Below are 19751 nucleotides of genomic sequence, written 5' to 3' on the forward strand. Positions count from 1 at the left end.
AAGAAATATATCTAGCATCTATGTATTAAATATTTTGTTGGTGTTTTTATCTATGTCTATCAACATATCTTTCATCTCAGTTAAATCCGCTCTGCAGTTAACATTCAGATCACTTTATCTCATCACATATGTACATTATTCTCTGCATTAATCTTTGTCTGTTTCTCAGTTTTCATCGTAACATCTCCTCCTTGCTTTTTCATTGTTCATCTGTGATTCATTCTCATTCAGCGAATGACTAGAGGTTTCGGTTGGGTTAACATAGAGGTGAATGTCTGTTTTTTTAATTATTTCTTCTGGTATATATTATAATGCATGGCAAGAGAAATGCCTATCATGTGAGTTATGTGCACAGCATTAATTTAACACAAACAGCAGATATTATAATTGAGCCAATATAATAAACCATACAATATATTTAAAATTTGGGGTGCCATCGATTTAGGCCATGGGAAGACCATTATCATAATGTGGCTATAATGTTTTCTAAATTCTTTGTACAGTACATTCTTTGTACAGTAGAGTGCTGTTTAATATCGTGAATTGTATTCTGCATCCTGAAATTCCTTTATTTTTGCTAGGGTAATCTTCCGCCTGATTATCATGTCAGCTTGATTGATATTGGTCTTGTGCTTGAATACCTCATGGGTGGGGCTTACCGTTGTCACTATACAAGAAAAACCTTCCGAACCCTTTACAATAACTTATTTGGACCAAAGAGAGTAAGTACATTATGAATTTTGTGTATCAGTGCCATGTTTTCTCAAGGGCAGCTGAAAGGCACTTTTAGTTGAGCTGTATGAACCATCTAACCTTAATTAGTCATACTGAAATATTTCTAGTAAGCTCTAAGTTATGTCAGTTTCTAATTTATTTGTTTTATTACCTAATAGCCTCTTAAATAATAGACTATTGGTTGCTATGGGCAACACCACCGCTGATGTTTGTCTCCAACGTTAATAAATACACCCCCATAAGGCTTAAAACCAAGTACAGCATGTTTAAGTATGATCATATGAATGCCAGAACAGATATCTTCCCAGTGCCCTTCTTTTCACAGGATTTCAGGGCATTAAACAATAAATTAATATTACATATATTTCTCATAAATGCAGATAATTACATAGCATAAGTTGTCAGTGTGCTTAACATTTAAAGCACATAGAAAAGAAGTTTGCCCATGGTGAGAATAATTGGTACAGGAGTCATCAAAAGGAACAAACTGCTGATCACTTAAGCATATCTCATTCAACCAGTGAACATGCTAATATATGCAGTGTATGAAGCTGACATATGAAATATAGGTATATCTAGTGGGCCCATTCATTAAAGTATGAATTTCGTAGTGTATGTACGATAGGAAAAAATTTGTAGGAAAAATTGTGGTAGCGATCCTAAAGTTACGAAATTTTCGTATCTGAACGGTCGTAAATGGCGCAAAAACCTGTGACTTCACTACATCATTTTGGGAGCATTCCATAGGACTCAATGGCACTCTGCAGCTCCAACCTGGCCAAAAGATAGTCACGATAACAAAGCTTGAATGAATAACGAAACTTTCATTGTCGTTGCGCAAAATATGACTTTTTCGTGGAATAATCACGGAAAAGTCATACTTTTTTTAACGATATTATTGTTAACAGTACGAAAAGTTCTAAACTTTAGAAAAAATACGATTGTTTATTAATCATGGTCATTGTGCTTTAATGAATGAGCCCCCTAGTGTATGTCTACATTGAGATACAGTAATTCACAGATTCTTTTACCTGTACTAAATGTGGATTTTTAGTTTAATAGAAGGAATGTGCTGTATTGCTGTAACCAAATGTGCTTGTTTTTAAATTGCAGCCAAAAGCTCTTAAGCTTTTAGGAATGGAGGTAAGTAGTTTTATTCTATTTAATTTTATGGATATACACTAAGCCTATACCATGAGTCATGCTTTAGAAAATCACAAACAACATTTAAATGATAATTTTTATTTGTTGGTGTACTTTACATTTGGATTCTCATATAAAAGGGGCAGATTTTTGCATTAGCCCTTTCTAACCAAGCAGCATAGCATTTCTTAACCAATTTTAGCATAAACATCTGATATCTTATATATCAGGTTGCATAGCAATAGGTGGCTTTTATATACAGTACTCCAAATATACTTATATACAGGGATGGGACCTGTTATCCAGAATGTTCGGAACCTGGTGTTTTCTGGATAAGGGGCCTTTCCATGATTTGGATCTCCATACTTTAAGTTTACTAAAAAATAATTTAAACATTAAATAAACCCAATAGGATTGTTTTGCTCCCAATACGGATTCACTCTATATTAATTTGGATCAAGACCAATGTACTGTTTTATTATTACAGAGAAAAAAGTAAATTAATTTTAAAAAATTTAAAATGTCTATGGGAAAAGAGTCTATGGGAAATGGCCATCCAGTAAATTGGAGCTTTCTGGATAACAGGTTTCTGGATAATGTATCCTATAGCTATACCTATTAAACCAACTGGTCAGAGACATACCTGAAGTTATGGCAAAATGGTGTTGCCAATGAGTGTGGTCCTCACCTGGTATCTAATTACAGGGTTTGTATCTCTAAGAGGCTTTATTTGTACAAATCTCTTATTAAATTTACAATGTGCTATAAATTTGATCCAATCGATGTAGTGGATGGCACGACGGAACACACTAAACAGATATTTATTTACATACAAATGCACATTTGTATTGGTGTTTTAGTCATATATGAGAATACAGAGTATACTGTATGTGTGCAAGTGTACTGAACTGTGCAGTCACATCCAATATACATTACAGTCACTCAGATTAACTACTATGAAAATGAAGTCTGTAGTGTGAATGGGAGGTTATAACTGTTTTGCCAAAGAATTTTGACTTCATCACATGTAGGACAGATGTTGAAGCCTGTCATTGAGTTTGTCAATGTGCTGTATTGTGTTGTGGAAGATTATTAGTCATTCTCTTCTGTATTAGAATATCTGCCTATTCATGTATCAGTCTTAACTCCCTGTATTTCTCCCTAGGAACCTGCTTCACTCCCATCAATCCCTGCCCTTCACGTCATTCCTGTAGCTGAGACCTCCCTTTAACTCTTCCTGAACTGATTACATAGTTATAGCCCACCTATCATCTATATGTCCTGCAGTAATAAGAAGATATTGCCTTTCATTTAAGGTGATTGCTTCTCCACCTTGTTATTTCTCCCTGTCAACCATTTCTTTAATATTAGTATACAAATGTTTCCTCTAAAATTGCATATGTGTATTTACATACATTTCAAGTTGTAATATTAAAGACAACTGTGGTTATTGAACACTGGGTAGAAAAGGTAAGAGACAAAATACCAAGTGCTGCAGCAATTCAGTTTTCTTTGGATAAAAAGAGATGCAAATTGACGTGCAAAATATAATGTAGTATTATGACTTAAATTACACACGTCGCTGCCCCGAAGGTGTTGTTTTATTATAGTTAAAAGCTATTCCCTTGTTCTGAAGGGATGCTAAGGGTTTTGTTACAACAACAGGCTGCACCTGAGCAAAAAGGAAATTTATACAAATCATGGAAAAAGTATTGCATTTGCAATGAATGAGTTAACTCCAGATGTTTCTGCTAGGACGATGAGCCTCCTACTAAAGGGAAGAAAAAGAAGAAAAAAAAGGAAGAAGAAATTGACATGGATGTGGATGATCCTGAGGTTAGCCGGTTCAAGTACCCATTTCACGAGCTGATGGTGTGGGCTGTGCTCCTGAAAAGGCAAAAGATGGCTCTGTTTCTATGGCAACGAGGGGAGGAAACTATGGCTAAAGCACTTGTGGCATGCAAGCTATACAAATCAATGGCACATGAATCGTCAGAGAGTGAACTTGTAGATGACATCTCCCAGGATTTAGACAACAACTCAAAGTTAGTTTCAAGTCAATAAATATATTATGATGTAGCATTCAAACTCTAAGCTTATATCTTTTCATATCTCAACTGGGTTTTTAATTGTTTGCTTACCTTCATATATCTATTTGGGAATCTATTGTGTGTCACACAGGCGAGGCTATTTCTGACCGAAGTGTATTATCATTTGTGTGAGGCCCTACAAAAATAAAGATGGAGGAAACAGGGTGAAGGAGTGTGTATAATGGGTTAGCAGGGGACCCAGAAATTTATTACCCACACTTCTATTCGTTTTTGATAATTTAAATGAATGGTTGACAATAAGGTAGTCATACTGTTTTAATATCCAACAGATTATCCTTTAAAACAATTGGCCAGGTATCACTTATCTCATCTTGTGTGTAGTCAGCTAAGCCCTAACTTCTGTGTGACTTGGGCAAGTACAATGTATGTGTGTCTATGCTTGTAATTTGCATTACAAGGTCGGGACATGGGCATCCATTTGGATTACCCTCAGTGAAGCCTATAGGAGCTCTGTACTGAACACTTACATAGTTACATAGTTACATAGGGTTGAAAAAAGACCATTGTCCATCAAGTTCAACCCATCCGAGTAAACCCAGCACACAACCTATACTAACCAATCTATACACTCACATACATAAACTATATATATATACAACCAGTAATACTAACTGTAGATATTAGTATCGCAATAGCCTTGGATATTCTGCTTGTTCAAAAACTCATCCAGGCCCCTCTTAAAGGCATTAACAGAGTCTGCCATTACCACATCACTAGGAAGGGCATTCCCCAACCTCACTGCCCTCACCGTGAAAAACCACCTACGCTGCTTCAAATGGAAGCTCTGTTCCTCTAATCTATAGGGGTGACCTCTGGTGCGCTGATTGTTTTTATGGGAAAAAAGAACATCCCCCAACTGCCTATAATCCCCTCTAATGTACTTGTACAGAGTAATCATGTCCCCACTTGCTCAAAGGAGATATTAAATATAAGAGTTTCATTGACCTTGTGCGATTGGCCATGCGGCAATGTAGGTACAACCAGCACAGTCACATAGCTCCTATAGGAGGTAGGTGCAAACATTAGGTGCATAGCAATTTAAAGGGAGCAGTTTATTGTACCTAGTTAAATGAGCCCTTCAAGATAATTATACATGTTTGATGTGTTTGTTAAAAGTTCTTCTCATAACCTTTAGGGATTTTGGCCAGCTGGCTTTGGAGCTGTTGGACCAGTCTTACAAACATGACGAGCAGGTTGCCATGAAACTCTTAACCTATGAGCTAAAGAACTGGAGCAACTCCACCTGTTTAAAGCTTGCAGTGGCTGCCAAACACAGAGACTTCATAGCACACACATGCAGCCAGATGTTACTTACTGATATGTGGATGGGACGCCTTCGCATGAGGAAAAATCCTGGCCTTAAAGTATTTAAACACTTTGATCATTTCTACTTATATTAACTATTCTTGCATATCAATCCAGATACTTTGTGAGGTTATCAAGCTCAAGGGTATTATATAATGCAGTAAGAGGTGTTGATAGGAAAAGAAAATGAGTTAGAAGCTTGGTCTATTTAATGATTGCCTGTGTTCAATATATATATATACTATATATATATATATATATGAGTCAAAGGCAACTGGCACTCCCGTCTAAGATCATTAGAACGCCTGGGTGCAGTATTCAAAAATGGTATAAAAGAAAAAAGGAAAATGCTGCACTCACAGGTCTTAGTGGAAAAATTCAGCTTATTTATTTCAAACGTCCATCTAACATTTCGTCTGCTGTGGAAGCAGCCAAAACATTATGGACGTTTGAAATAAACAAGCTGAATTTTTCCACTAAGACCTGTGAGTGCGGTCTTTAGGAGTTAGTCTGCCTGGGTGCAGTCCTTCATAGTAGCATCCAAGTGGACCTTATATCCAGAATCCGCACTCAATGTCAACTTTGACAAAGGCTGGGGTACCAGCCGAATCGTTAGTTCTTGTCATTTAATAAAAATCCTTTTAAAATCTTTCCGAAGTCCTGTGAGTGCGGATTCTGGATACAAAATGAGTTGGACTAAGACTAAACACACATCTTTACTGACTTGTATGAAAAATCCTATCATATTATTTTAAGACTGAATATTAGGGATATGTGAAAAAATGAAAAAATTTGCAGCAAAATCTGTGAGTTGGCTGACAGGTACAAGTTCTCTATGTATGACAGTCAGGGCAAGCAGGAGATAAGATCCAATCACATTGCCTGCTTGATCTGGCTGTCAAAGTAAATGGTTAAAACTCTTGCCATCAATTCACCCTCATGAATGTGTGCAATGGGATAGTAAAGTATCTGCATACTTTTAATATTTGTGATCCCAGGTGGGTGTGACTTTGGAACAAGTCATATGAACTGTACTGACACATGCAGTAAGCCCTGCACATCTGACACAATATCCTCATACCACTCATACCCTTACTGATATTTAAAAACAATACAATACCCATGTTGCAACAAAAACACAGGGAACTCTATACATTTTTTAGAGATACGTATCTTTATCTTTTCCTTTATCTTTACTGAATATAGGTAATCATGGGAATTCTTTTCCCACCAACCATCCTGTTTCTTGAGTTCCGATCCCAGGATGACCTTTCTTTTCACACTTCCAAAGAATATGAAGAAGGCAAGGAAAAGGAAGATGAAAACATGGTGAGAAGCTCAGTATACCCCTTTTGTCCCATGGCCTTTAAAGAATGAGCAGAAGCAGGTAGCAGAAGCAGGTTCATGATTTCAACACAATTTAACACAAGTTGCCATCATTTCCTTTATATAGTACCTAGTGATTTCCACCTATGTAATGTATCAACGTTTTCTGTCCTGGTTAAGTTTATAGATTCATTGTCTTGCAAATAGAAGCCAGTACAATGCTTAATATGGGCAATTAAACTTGCCTATGGGCAGGACACAATCTATCACCAGTATGCTAAAAATGTCAATTAACCTATTGATTTATATGAACAGGATGGAAATGCAGACACAACTTCTAGAAAAGGAGATGAAGAAAATGGCAACAGAAAGCAGAAAAGCATTCCAATAGGCACCAAGATTTATGAGTTCTACAATGCACCAATTGTAAAATTCTGGTTCTACACCGTAAGTGACAGCTTGATGCCATTATATTTTAAATAATGTACATTAATATGAGTTATATGATTTGGTTTAAGAACAGAATGCTGGGTTGCCACTTAAATACTGTTTGGACCAGAGTGGTGGAGAATATTTAATAAAATACACAAACAATTTCCCAAGAAGTGCAGCACAACAACAAATAGGCTTGTATAGTATTTAGCAAAAAACTCATCCTATATAATCAACCAATTTCTGGAGAAACAGAGGTAAAAGAGTTATTTTCACAAGGACAGCAATGAAACTAAAGAATTCTACCCATGAAGCAGATGCACTGGCAAACACTTTACATAGTTTCCTGACCTGATTCGGTACACTAAGGGGCACATTTACTAACCCACGAACGGGCCGAATGCATCCGATTGTGTTTTTTTCGTAATGATCGGTATTTTGCGATTTTTTCGGAAAATTTATGCGACTTTTTCGTTACTAATACGATTTGTGCGAAAAAATGCGAGTTTTTCGTAGCCATTCCGAAAGTTGCGCAAAATCTGGCGATTTTTTTGTAGCGTTAAAACTTGCGCGAAACGTCGCACCTTTTAAGCTACGAAAAAGGTGCAACTTTTCGCACAAGTTTTAACGCTGCGAAAAAATCGCCAGATTTTGCGCAACTTTCGGAATGGCTATGAAAAACTTGCGTTTTTTCGCACAAATTGTATTGGTAACGAAAAAGTCAGAAAGACGCCGAAAAAAATCGCAAAAAATACGAAAAAGTCGCAAAATGTTCGTTTTCAAATCGGAATTTTTCCAATTCGGTTCAGATTCGTGTCTTAGTAAATGTGCCCCTAAGTTGCATAACAGTTCACACATGCAGTAGTCAAGAGCTTTAATATCACATAAATGTAAGGGTTGGGGTTTGGTTCAGCTAGAAATGATCTGGTTTATCAAGGACTTTTGTACATCTATTCAAAAATGACAAACTTGATGGGCATGTATTTCTTTACTATCAATGTGTATGCAATACCGAAGGAGTCACAGATAAGCACTAGTGTTGTAAAGATAGTAACTTCTTGTAAAAAAAAAAATGGAATGCACTCCTCGTGACCCAGGTGCAGTTAAAGCCCAGAGTCCTGCACTAACTGGGGAGCACGCAGAAATCCCCAATCGGCAACCACAGTGTTTCATCCACAATGGACATAATGATAGCCTAGGATTTAGTCCATTGTGGACAAAACGTGTCAGGCGTTTTTTTTAATGTTCTAAATGGAATAAAGTTTTTCAAATCTTTGTCTGGTTTGCGAGCCTCTCTCCTACCACTCCTTGTGAGTTCAGTGCTGCCTCTGTGTTCTGAAATGAAAATAAAGTAGAAGGCAGGGTAAGAAGTGCAAAAAACAGTTATGAATTTAATCATAGTTATATTGTGAAAGCCTTGGATTGCCTGAGATTCATAAAAATCTCACAGGCCACACCCAGACTATTAGTTAGTCAACACTATTTCCATGTAATAATATTTCTCATAAAATGTAAATATCTATACATCTTTCCACCTTTGCAAACTCCGTAGCATGTCATTATTTATTATTATTATTATTACCTTGCTTTATTTTACATAAACTGTGTATGGTTATTAAGATAAGCTAAAACATTGTTCACTTCAGATTTCCTACTTGGCATATTTAATGCTATTTAACTATGTCATCCTGGTGAAGATGGAGAGGTGGCCTTCAGTCCAAGAATGGGTAGTAATTTCCTATATTGTGACACTTGCACTGGAAAAAGTTAGAGAGGTAAGAAACTGTATATACAGTATATACCAAAAAAGAGAGATTGTTGTGCTTTCTACTGATGCAGCTGAAGTCATCCAGCCAGTAATAACAATAGTAACATAATATTACTGAAACACCCCAAACAATTTTGTCCACCAGTAAATTCTATGTACCGATGGAATTTACTGGTATGCTGCAGTTAGAATAGACTGGTGATTATTTGCAGTGGGTTTTTAGGCTGGAAATAAACATACCCCACTATTTTATATTGCACAGAAACAATATTTTATGTGCAGCGTTCATTTATTCTACTGCCTCTTGGCAATATACATCTTTTATTTATTTTAATTATTATCAAAGTAAAATGTCAATGGAGAAATCATGCAACCATTCTGTCTATCCAATCACTTGCCTGTGGAATGCTGCAAGATCAACAGATAAATTAGAAAATGCTCTATTATTATTGTATATTGCCATTAAATGTCATTAAAAATCTACACCCAGTGTAGATCAGTAGATCAGTGTGAAAAGTGCAGAATCCCAATCAATTACTAGTAAGATATACAATATTACAACTTAATTTATATACAATTTGTGTGAAAAATTTGTGATGAAAATTGATTAAAGCAGAAATTGTGTAAAAAATAACAACGTGCCAGTGCATTATACTTCTCTATATAGAGAAGGAGTGTACAAAAGTTGTGTTTTGGGCTGCTTTATTGAAAATGTTCCCAAAAATCCTGCTAGTCCCATCCATGTATTCTACTTACTGCTGTCTCCTTTTTCAGGATATGCGGGGTAGCCGGCGGCACTAAGTCCACTATAGGATAAGAACCAGCAGCTAGGTGGACCTGAAAATGAAGCCTGTCTTATTTGTGTGGCTACAGTTGTGTCATTGGCTGTCCCCCTCCTATTTCTAGAAGGGACTGTTAGAACGACTCAACTCATTTGAAACACGAACAGGGACTATAGCAGATCTATAGGGAGCTCTAAAAAAAGGGCCATATTTAAATATAATCATTTTAGCCCCAAGTGAAACCAGCACCATATAGTATTCATTATTGCCTACAAGATTGAAAGGGTTTCAGTTATGCTATATGCCTCATTTAACTATAACTCATCATTTAACTATATCATTTAACTCTGAGTTCTTAAAAAATCTTTAAAGGAGACAGAAAGTCATTTTGGCATTTTATTGCCAATAGATTTGCCACATTAGGGCCACCTAGAACACTATATTTATTCTGCAGAAAGCATTGCCGTATCCAAGTAAAGTGCTCTAGAAGCTCCCTCAGTTTGTTTAAGATTGCAGCTGCCATTTTAGCTTGGTCTTCCTAGCTTCCTGCTGCAGCTCTAGCTGTTGGCAGCTCAGATTACACATTCCTAAGATAGGAGGGAGTGAGTTTTATGAATTCTTATGGGAGGGGGGAGCAGGAGAAGGGAGAGAGAGCTGTGCAGACTCTGGCCTTGGGAATGAAGGATTTACTGAGAGAGGATGTCTAATACCAAACAACATGTTTACAAAAAAGGAGACAATAAATCCTATGTGTCTTTAGACAGAGCACTCAGTGCAGCGTTTCTGTGAGTGCTGATGGCTGTATGTACACAGACCCTTCTGATAAAGATTACTTAGTTTTTGTGCTTTTATGATTACTTAAATAGTATTAGTTTATTGGCATAATATACAATGACTGTGAAAATTGGACTTCTTTTTTACTGATGGAAATATTAAAACCCTGGGTATACCATTTAGATGGGAATGGCCGAACATCTAGGGGTGTGGTCTCAATAATTATCTTCCCTATTGCTTATTAGAGGAAGCATAATTAAAAAAGTGGGCTTAGGGACAGTAAGAGAATCTTGGTTGCCTTTTGATAAAGCTTTTTTTTTGTTTTAAACATTTCATCTATTATATTGGGATACTGAGATGTTATCCCGCCAATTTAACCATCAAATTTTGCTCTGCCTGTTTACTTTTCCACGTTATCTAGGAATTGTGATATTGTAGGTTAACTAGGCTTCCTCCTGTAATAAATGATAGGAAATGAAGTTATAAAGACCAGAGCTCTATTCCAATCTTCTCCACCTGAGTGGTGTCCCCAGGGTTTAGGTATAGCCAGTTTGGGATACAGTGTCGGACTGGGACCCCAGGGGCCCACCAGAAAACCTTAGACCATGGGCCCTCTCTCCAAACGATTTTTCCTCCTTTTCTCACTTAGCCACTTTATTCTCCTAGTCTCTTTTATTTGCATGCTAACATCTATTCTTCCATCTATTTCTCCTCTTTGTTCCCATTCAGAAATATGGAATGACGATCAAACAGGCCAAATGGTCAGGAGCAGGAGTGCCCCCTGGGCCCACCGGGAGTTTTCCTGGTATCCTGGTGGGCCAGTCCAACACTGTTGGGATAGTAGATTGTTTGGGGATATCTTTAACAGTCTATCTAATTGTCATTTTCATAGTCTTTGATTCATGGTACAATCATGTCAATAAACAAAAAACTATTTAAGTAATCACAGAAGCACTTTTCACTTTCACACTCTTCACAATTTTCAATCAACTGAGTATTATAGTTCATTTTCTACATTCATTTTTAACACAGATTTTCTACAAATGAAGTCACAATATTCTATTTCATGCTATTAATTGGGATTTTCATTATTCATTTTTGAACTTTTCACACTGATGGATGCAGATTTTTAATTAACTAGTTTCTTTTGGCAATCTAGAGCATGTTTTACTTTATTGGTCGATCTGGTAAATTTATAGGAACCTGATTTTAGCAATTATAGTATACAAGGAATAGCAGAATTCCATAGGCAAGTGATATGATAGACTGGTTGTGTAATTATGGTTGCATAATTTCTGCACTGGCATTTACAGAGAAACTTTAAGAGCAGGGGTACCTGGGGAGATTAGTCGAACTGTGACAAATCTCCATTGTCAAGGGCAACTAATCTCCCCGCAATGCCATCCCACTGGCTAGAATGTAAATCGCCGGTGGGATGCCATACGCGGCGCCACGATTTGCAAGTTTACAAGTTTCGCATTACATTCTAGCTGGTGGGATGGCATTGCGAGGAGATTAGTCACCCGCGACTAGTCATGCAACGACTAATCTCCCCGTGTGTCACTGCCCTTAAAGGAACAGTAACACCAAAAAATTAAAGTGTATAAAAGTAACTAAAATATAATGTGATGCTGCCCTGCACTGGTAAAAGTTGTGTGTTTACTTCAGAAAGTCTACTATAATTTATATAAATAAGCTGCTGTGTAGCCATGGAGGCAGCCATTCAAAGGAGAAAAGGCACATAGCAGATAACAGATAAAACACCATTGTATTCTACAGAACTTATCTGTTATCTGCTATGTAACCTGTGCCTTTTCTCCTTTTTTCCAGCTTGAATGGCTGCCCCCATGGCTACACAGCAGCTTATTATATAAATTATAGTAGTGTTACTGTAGCAAACACACCAGTTTTACCAGTGCAGGGCAACAGTGCATTATATTTTTATTACTTTAAAGCTCTTTCATTTTTTGGTGTTACTGTTCCTTTAAAAGAGCTCTATTTTTCTTTTATTATAATTACAGTCCAGTTATACCCTTGTTTTAGATAGCCTTTGCAATGAGTGGTAGTTGGTTATATACTTAATTTGATAAATATTTGTCATTGGACTAGATTTACTTAAAAATGTCAAGGTACAATGTAGAAGTATTAGTGCAGTTCAATATGTTTTTCTCATACTGCAGTGCTTTTCCCTGATTGCTGGACACAATCATTACACTACTATAGGCACCATTCTTAAAGGAGAAGGAAAGGCTAAATCACTTGGGGGTGCCAAAATGTTAGGCATCCCCAAGTGACTTAGATCGCTTACCTTCTACCCCGGGCTGGTGCCCCTGTTAGGAGAGAACAGCACCAGCCCGGGGTGCGAGCTCTTCCTACTTCCTATTCGCATGCGCCGGCCGACGGATTTCGCCGGGAGAAGAAAGAGGAAGGAGGAAGCGCTCGCTACAGGTACCCCGGGCTGGTGCTTTTTTCTCCTAACAGGGGCACCAGCCCAGGGTACAAGGTAAGCGATCTAAGTCACTTGGGGGTGCCTAACATTTTGGCACCCCCAAGTGACTTAGCCTTTCCTTCTCCTTTAAGCCCATTTGTAAATCCCATGCAAGCTGCATTTGTGCCATTAGATTCTCTTATGATCTTTTAATCTGTGTAGATTTCTTTTACAATCTCTTATAATCTCTTGATCTGTGAAAATAGATCATGCTTTTCTGGCTATAGATCATTAAGGGTCTTTAAATGTCTGCAAACTTCAAGCTTTTTTAGTAGGGTTATTTTTATAGAACAAATCAGGAAACGCTAGCACTAAGAATACAAAATAATTCACTCTGAGGTACTAAAAATCTTTACAATCTACTCTTAAATAAAAAATTCATTTTATTAGAAAAATATCAATGACACCATATTTTTGTTTCTCTTTTATCTTTAGATTCTAATGTCTGAACCAGGAAAGCTAAGCCAAAAAGTGAAAGTCTGGCTCCAGGAATATTGGAATATAACTGATCTTGTGGCCATTTCTGTATTTCTAATTGGCGCTATTCTGCGACTGCAAAATCAGCCATATATGGGATATGGAAGAGTCATTTACTGTGTAGATATAATCTTTTGGTATATTCGTGTACTGGATATTTTTGGTGTCAACAAATACTTGGGACCCTATGTCATGATGATTGGAAAAATGGTAGGTGTTAATGTGTATGCACAAATTATACCACTCTAAAACTAGTCAGTTACCAACTTTAGCAGTACATTGGCTAAGACAATTTCATTATAACTAAAAGCTACGTTTTTTTAACTTATAAATATACAAATATATACTGATCTAAAAGACTTTCCACATTTCTTAATATCTTTGTTGTACAATATGGTTCTCACAAATCAAACTTCCTACACAACATCTCTACAGGCTAGGCATTGGAATGAATTCAAGTAGGTGTATCTGTATGGGTACCCCTTCCATTGCATGTAAATAAGTGTTATGTGTGGTACATTAGGTATATAATGTGGGGTGTAAAAAAAAGCAGATAAGTATTAAATAATTTTTAACTATAGGATTGGACCATATAGGAAACATATTTACATTGTTACATATTTAAATTGGGTTGAAAAAAGACCAAAATCCATCAAGTTCAACCCCTCCAAAGGAAATCCAGTGCACATATATACACACACTCAAACCAACCTACTATACACTCACATATAGAAAATAAATGTACCAATACTTGTATCAACTAACTGTAGATCACAATAGCCTTGGATATTATAACTGTTCAAAAAAATCATACAAGCCGATCCTAAAGGTGTTAATAGAATTTAGTCAAATATCTCTGCAAAGTGGCAGCATCCTGCATGGAACTTATAGTTTTGCACAATCTAGTATCATCAGCAAAAATAGAGACCGTATTTTGAATGCCCAACTCCAGGTCATTCATTTTAAAAAAAAGTTAAAAAGCAAAAGACAAACCCCCACAGAAGTCCACTAAGAATACTGATGTGTCTTAGTAGATCACAACCTCTGCCATGCCAGAGTCTAGGTTCCTGCTCACTTCATCATAGAAGGCAATTCATTTAGTCTGGCAACCTATTTTGCATAAAACCATGCTGGCACAAACTCATAGTATTGTATTGTATTATATTATATGATAGATAATCAAAAAGTAAACCATGTTATGATCACTATTCCCTAAATGTTTACTATTGCAAATGCTAGAAATTAATTCAGTAATATTAGTTATTACTAGATCCAAAAGAGAATTTTTCCTAGTAGGTTCCTGAACTACCTAAAATAAAAAAATTTAATTTAGCATACTGACAATCCTACTAGCTTTTACTGGCTTCCCCATTACTACAGTCAATGTCTGGATACTTTAAGTCACCAATGATAACAGCTTGACCTTGTTGTGAAGCCTCCTCCATTTGTAATATTAGCTGGGCTTCATTCTCTTCACTCATACTGGGTGGTTTGTAGCCTAAACCAATATAAGAATGATAATTTTCTTTGTAACCTTTTGCCCAGCCAAAATTTCTACCCAAAGGGATTCAAACCCTTCCTCAACACTATCCCAAGTACCGTATATACTCGAGTATAAGCCAATCCGAGTATAAGCCGAGGTACCTAATTTTACCTAAGAAAACTGGAAAAACGTATTGACTCGAGTATAAGCCTAGGGTGGGAAATGCAGCCGCTACTGCTAAGTTTTTTTTAGCTGTCAGGCAAGTTTGGGAAGGCTAAGGAAGCTGCCATAAAAAATACCTGATGCCCACCACAGTCTGCTTTCCATTGACTTCAGAGCTTTTCAACTTGTCTTCCCATTGACTTCAGAGCTGTGCAACTAAAACTCCTTGTTAGATTTCTGCCGTGTGCGCTCCCAACTTAGAAAGGCACACATGGGAGCGAGTGCACACTCGCATGTGTGAACTTAGGAAAGGCACAACTTGGAAAAAGGCACAACTTGGAAAGGCACTACTTAGAAAGGCACAACTTGGAAAAGGCACAACTTGAAAAAAGGCACAACTTAGAAAGGCACAACATGCAAAAGGCACAACTTAGAAAGGCAGACATGCATCAGGCATCTGGTCGGCGCAAGACTTACATCACTTGTAGACACATGTAATCCAGTACCTGCAGGACCGAGAACCGGAACAGGCAGACAGTGCGGTCCCACGTTTCAGCGCTCGTAACCACCCTCACCCGGCGCCATGGTGAGACGCTGACGGGGAGACAGGGTGGCGATGCGGTTGCGCCTGTGTGGAGCACGCCTCACCTGGCGCAAGACACTTGGACGCCAATGGGGGGACAGGGTGGAGGTGCCTGTGCGCCTGTGTGTAGCGCGCCTGTGTGGAAGCGACCGTACAGCCACGGAAGGGCGGGCACATGCGCACGAACGTACGGCCAAGGCACCGCTGACATGCGCGCAAATGTCAGCAGTGTCAGAGCGCGCCGAACATTATTGCTGTATCTGCTTGATTGGAAGCAGGGTCATGCCGGCTGGAGAGTCCTCAAGATGATCCGTCTGATATTAGTGCCATTTGGTCACACACGCTGACAGTCTGTGAATTGACCCGGTCCCCCCTCCACGGTACTGGGAGTAGTATGGGGAGCGGTACGGTCAGCTGTATATACTCGAGTATAAGCCGAGGCTGAGTTTTTGAGCATATTTTTCGTGCTCAAAAACTCGGCTTATACTCGAGTATATACGGTAGTTCTCTCCTGCTATAGCCTTGTACTGTACAATACCTAGCTATACTAGGTCAAATGTGTTTTGCACTGAAAATATATCCCCTTTATAAACTAAGCTTATCTTTAAGTACCAAAATTTGAAACAGATGTTAATCTATTGGAACCCAGCTACAACTGTTTATTTATATTATATATTTTGTCCTTGGTGGGAAATAATGCATTACTAGCGATGTGTATCAATGACCTACTATTTTACAGATGATTGACATGCTGTATTTTGTGATCATTATGCTGGTGGTGCTGATGAGCTTTGGTGTAGCACGACAGGCAATCCTGCACCCAGATGAAGAGCCATCATGGAGACTTGCCCGGAACATCTTTTACATGCCTTATTGGATGATCTATGGAGAAGTGTTTGCAGACCAGATAGACCGTAAGACTAGAATTCATAGTAAGACTCTGTTTCCTGTTTCAAAAGCAGATGATCAGTCCAAATTAACAGAATATCTGTTTTAATTTGGAAAACATATTGTGAATTGTATGAATTGTGTAACTCATCAGTAACTTTTATAATATAAACCTTCATCAATTGCTAACACAGTGCAACCCAAGAGTGGATTTAGAGTGGCATTCCTTGGGTTCCCAGAAAAACAGAGCAAAACTAATATTGGCTAAAGTGGCTTCCGCTGTAAATGCTGCATGGCTACAACGCTAAAAGCTAAAAAGTATGCTACTGGTAGATTCTACCAAAGCCTTCTGGAGAAGGGACTTCCTCTTAAACTAGCCTAGGGCTATGCACTGCCCTAAAATGAGCCCTGAGGATTACCTATTTTAAAGAGGAATTTTAAGCAAAGTAAGAATAGAAATAGAATGCTAAATGAATAAATACGTTTACACCGTTTTATCACAATATATGGCTGTTGTAAGATAATTAAAAACGGTTCCCATATTTTCCATCTGAATAAACAACATTTTCTAACATCAATGATTTAATTTATAAGGATGAATACATTCACCCATTAAATTATAATTTAGGAGTGTCATTCATGGTGAGGCTATATTATTATTACTAGCTCGTGCTGCAAGATTGTTATGCTATGTACTGATACACGCAACAAGATTTGTTAATGCATTAATTAATTTTATGGGAAATTGCTACAATCTTGCACTAACAACAAAGAGGCAGTACAATGCACAACTTGCAGTTTGTAAATCACTTCCCCAATGCTTTAATTTACAGCATAATATTTAAAGGGGTTCTCTACCTAAAAACTGTTTTTGCACAGATAAAGCAAAGCAATATCTGTACGTGTTTTTCTTGAAGACGTTTTCGCTAGCCACGTGGCTGACTTTCTCAATGCAGATTTGAGAAAGCCAGTTGGATGACTGAATCAACGTCTTCAAGAAAAGCTACCAGACTACAGATTTACCATGACCTGAATGAATGACTTTCGCAGACATAAAGCAGAAGTTCTAAGCAGCTTTTTATACATTATTTATACATACATTATTAATATATTTTCAATGTTCAAAGTTATTTTTAAAATGTACTTGCTATTAAAAAAGTATCTATTTTTAACTTTCTCTGCACTCCTGGCAAAAAATGTGGGCAGGCGGTAAGGGCCCTGATGCGGCTGCATGCCCTGCCAGTCGTACCTTGAGCAAGGTAGGGGACGGGAGGAGAGGACACCCACCTTGTCATCCACCACCCGCCCCTTTTTCAGTGCAGCTCCTATAAATGGATCCTAAAATGATCGATAAAATGGATCCTATACCTATACCCAGTCAGAACCATCACGATTCAAGAAACTATAAGACAATTGGCAGGGCACTGCCACATTGGTGTATATTGCCCAGTGTACCAATTTGTTAATTACATCCAAGTACCCTGTACCATGTTTTCTTCATTTCCAAACTGATGTCCTGATTTACAGAAGTTTTGGAATGGCTGCATTATCCTGCCAAATGCACTGTTAAACTGGTCAAAAAGAGGTGGACAGATAATACAGAACACTAACAGGCATTTCATTAAGCATAACAGCTTACCTGTAACAACTTAAGGGTAATAAAAGATTAGAAGGCTCATTTATTAAAGCTCTGGGCTCAAGCGCAAGAGCACTATGTGGTATAAATTCATGTTCCCTTGTGCTCAGTTACACAACACTTTTGTCCACTTAAAGGTGTTATCCACCCTAAAACTATTTTTCCATAATAAAGAAAATGTAATTTTAAGCAACCAATATACTGTAGGGACCCATAGGGTTAATGTGCCCCTATGGTGTTAAACCCTACCTTTCCTTTCTTCCTTGTCACTAAGCGGGATGAATGTATCTAGTTGGTATTTACATATACCTTATTATTGGCCCAAGGCTAGACCACACCCTACCACACTTTAATATAGTGATAGGAAGGGTGGATCTTCCTTCTTGGGTTACAGCAACTTACCCTGTGTGGGTTGCCTTACCCTGCCCAACCTCTTTATGAGGAGGGATAAACCGGAAGACACCATACTTCAACTGCTTAATCTGCTTTAACATCAATTGTATTGCTGAATCCTGTTATACCTCATCTGATAGTGAGTATTGATTTGCCCTGCATTACCAACGTTGTCTTGGACAAATAAACCATTATCTTTGTTTGCAAGAGCTCCTGGCATCCATTCTATCATTTGCACTAAACAGCGGCATCCTCCATAAGTTTCTTCCCCATCACGAAGGCCCATCTTGAGAACCTGAGTCGCATGTACACCTGTTAAGGCCCAAACGCGGAGTCTGTTGGAAGAGTTCGTAGGGGAAGGACCTCTCCTACACCTCCCACTGAGGCGACAGCCGCTGAGGGTGAGACAGGACTGGGCCTAGTGGAGGAGTGGCAGGAGTGCCGAACCGGAGCGTCAGAGCAAAAACAGTAGGCAGAAGGCGTAGTCAGACAGGCGGTGAGTCGGTGCAGGCAGCGAGGTTCAATTCCAAGATCAGGCCGGGTCAAAGTCAAAGTATTTAGCATCAGAGGATAAAGCTTAGTGTTTCCCAGAGAAAAGATCACTTCGCAGTGATTCTAGGCCTCAGGCGTCCTTAAAAACATAATGCGGGCGCGTGCACGTGCATCAAGTCGTGCGCGTGCGCCGGCGTAAAGACGCGTGCGCGCATGCGCCGGCGTAAGGACGAGCGCGCGCATGCGCCGGCGTCACCGTAGCCGCGCGCTGTGCGCGCCCGTGCTGCCCGGTGTTGCCACAGAGGAGCCCCGCGGTCGGCTCCGGACCGCAGCAGGTACCCTACATTGCCCCCCCCCAAGGCGCGGCCTCTGGACGTGCACAGATGTAGGTTTACCTGGAAACTTCTTGTGGAAGGCTCGAATTAACCGGGGAGCATGGATATTGGTTAGAGACTCCCAAGAATTCTCTTCAGGGGGGAAACCCTTCCACTGGACCAAATATTGTAAGTTACCTCTTAGGAATCTAGAATCAAGGATAGTTTGTACCTCAAATTCTTCCGAACCTTGCACCAACACAGGCTCAGGAGGAGGCTCAGTACGACCGGGAAATGGATTTTCGAAAGAGTTCTTTAGTAGAGAGACGTGAAACACAGGATGCACCTGGAGATTAACAGGCAATTTCAACTTATAAGCAACGGAATTTATCTGCTTGATAATTGGAAAAGGCCCCAAAAACCTTTGTCCTAGCTTTTTAGAGGGACAAGAGAGTTTTA

The 19751-nt window shown here is 38.6% G+C and overlaps 1 protein-coding gene across 4 annotated transcripts in view; it reads left to right on the forward strand.

Moving 5' to 3' along the window:
• trpm1 (transient receptor potential cation channel subfamily M member 1) overlaps positions 1-19751 on the forward strand; it is a 79650-nt gene that overhangs the window by 43868 nt on the left and 16031 nt on the right. For 3 of the 4 annotated variants that reach the window (XM_031899151.1, XM_031899153.1, XM_031899154.1), the window contains exons 14-22: positions 582-722; positions 1849-1878; positions 3634-3923; positions 5125-5353; positions 6501-6623; positions 6936-7067; positions 8699-8827; positions 13300-13551; positions 16309-16483. In XM_031899151.1, coding sequence (XP_031755011.1) covers positions 582-722; positions 1849-1878; positions 3634-3923; positions 5125-5353; positions 6501-6623; positions 6936-7067; positions 8699-8827; positions 13300-13551; positions 16309-16483 — 1501 coding nt within the window. Of the gene's footprint in view, positions 1-581; positions 723-1848; positions 1879-3633; positions 3924-5124; positions 5354-6500; positions 6624-6935; positions 7068-8698; positions 8828-13299; positions 13552-16308; positions 16502-19751 lie in introns of all 4 variants that reach the window. The other variant, XM_031899152.1, reaches the window with a different exon arrangement.

This window comes from Xenopus tropicalis, chromosome 3, assembly GCF_000004195.4.
Source record: "Xenopus tropicalis strain Nigerian chromosome 3, UCB_Xtro_10.0, whole genome shotgun sequence".
In the NCBI taxonomy this organism is placed as follows: domain Eukaryota; kingdom Metazoa; phylum Chordata; class Amphibia; order Anura; family Pipidae; genus Xenopus; species Xenopus tropicalis.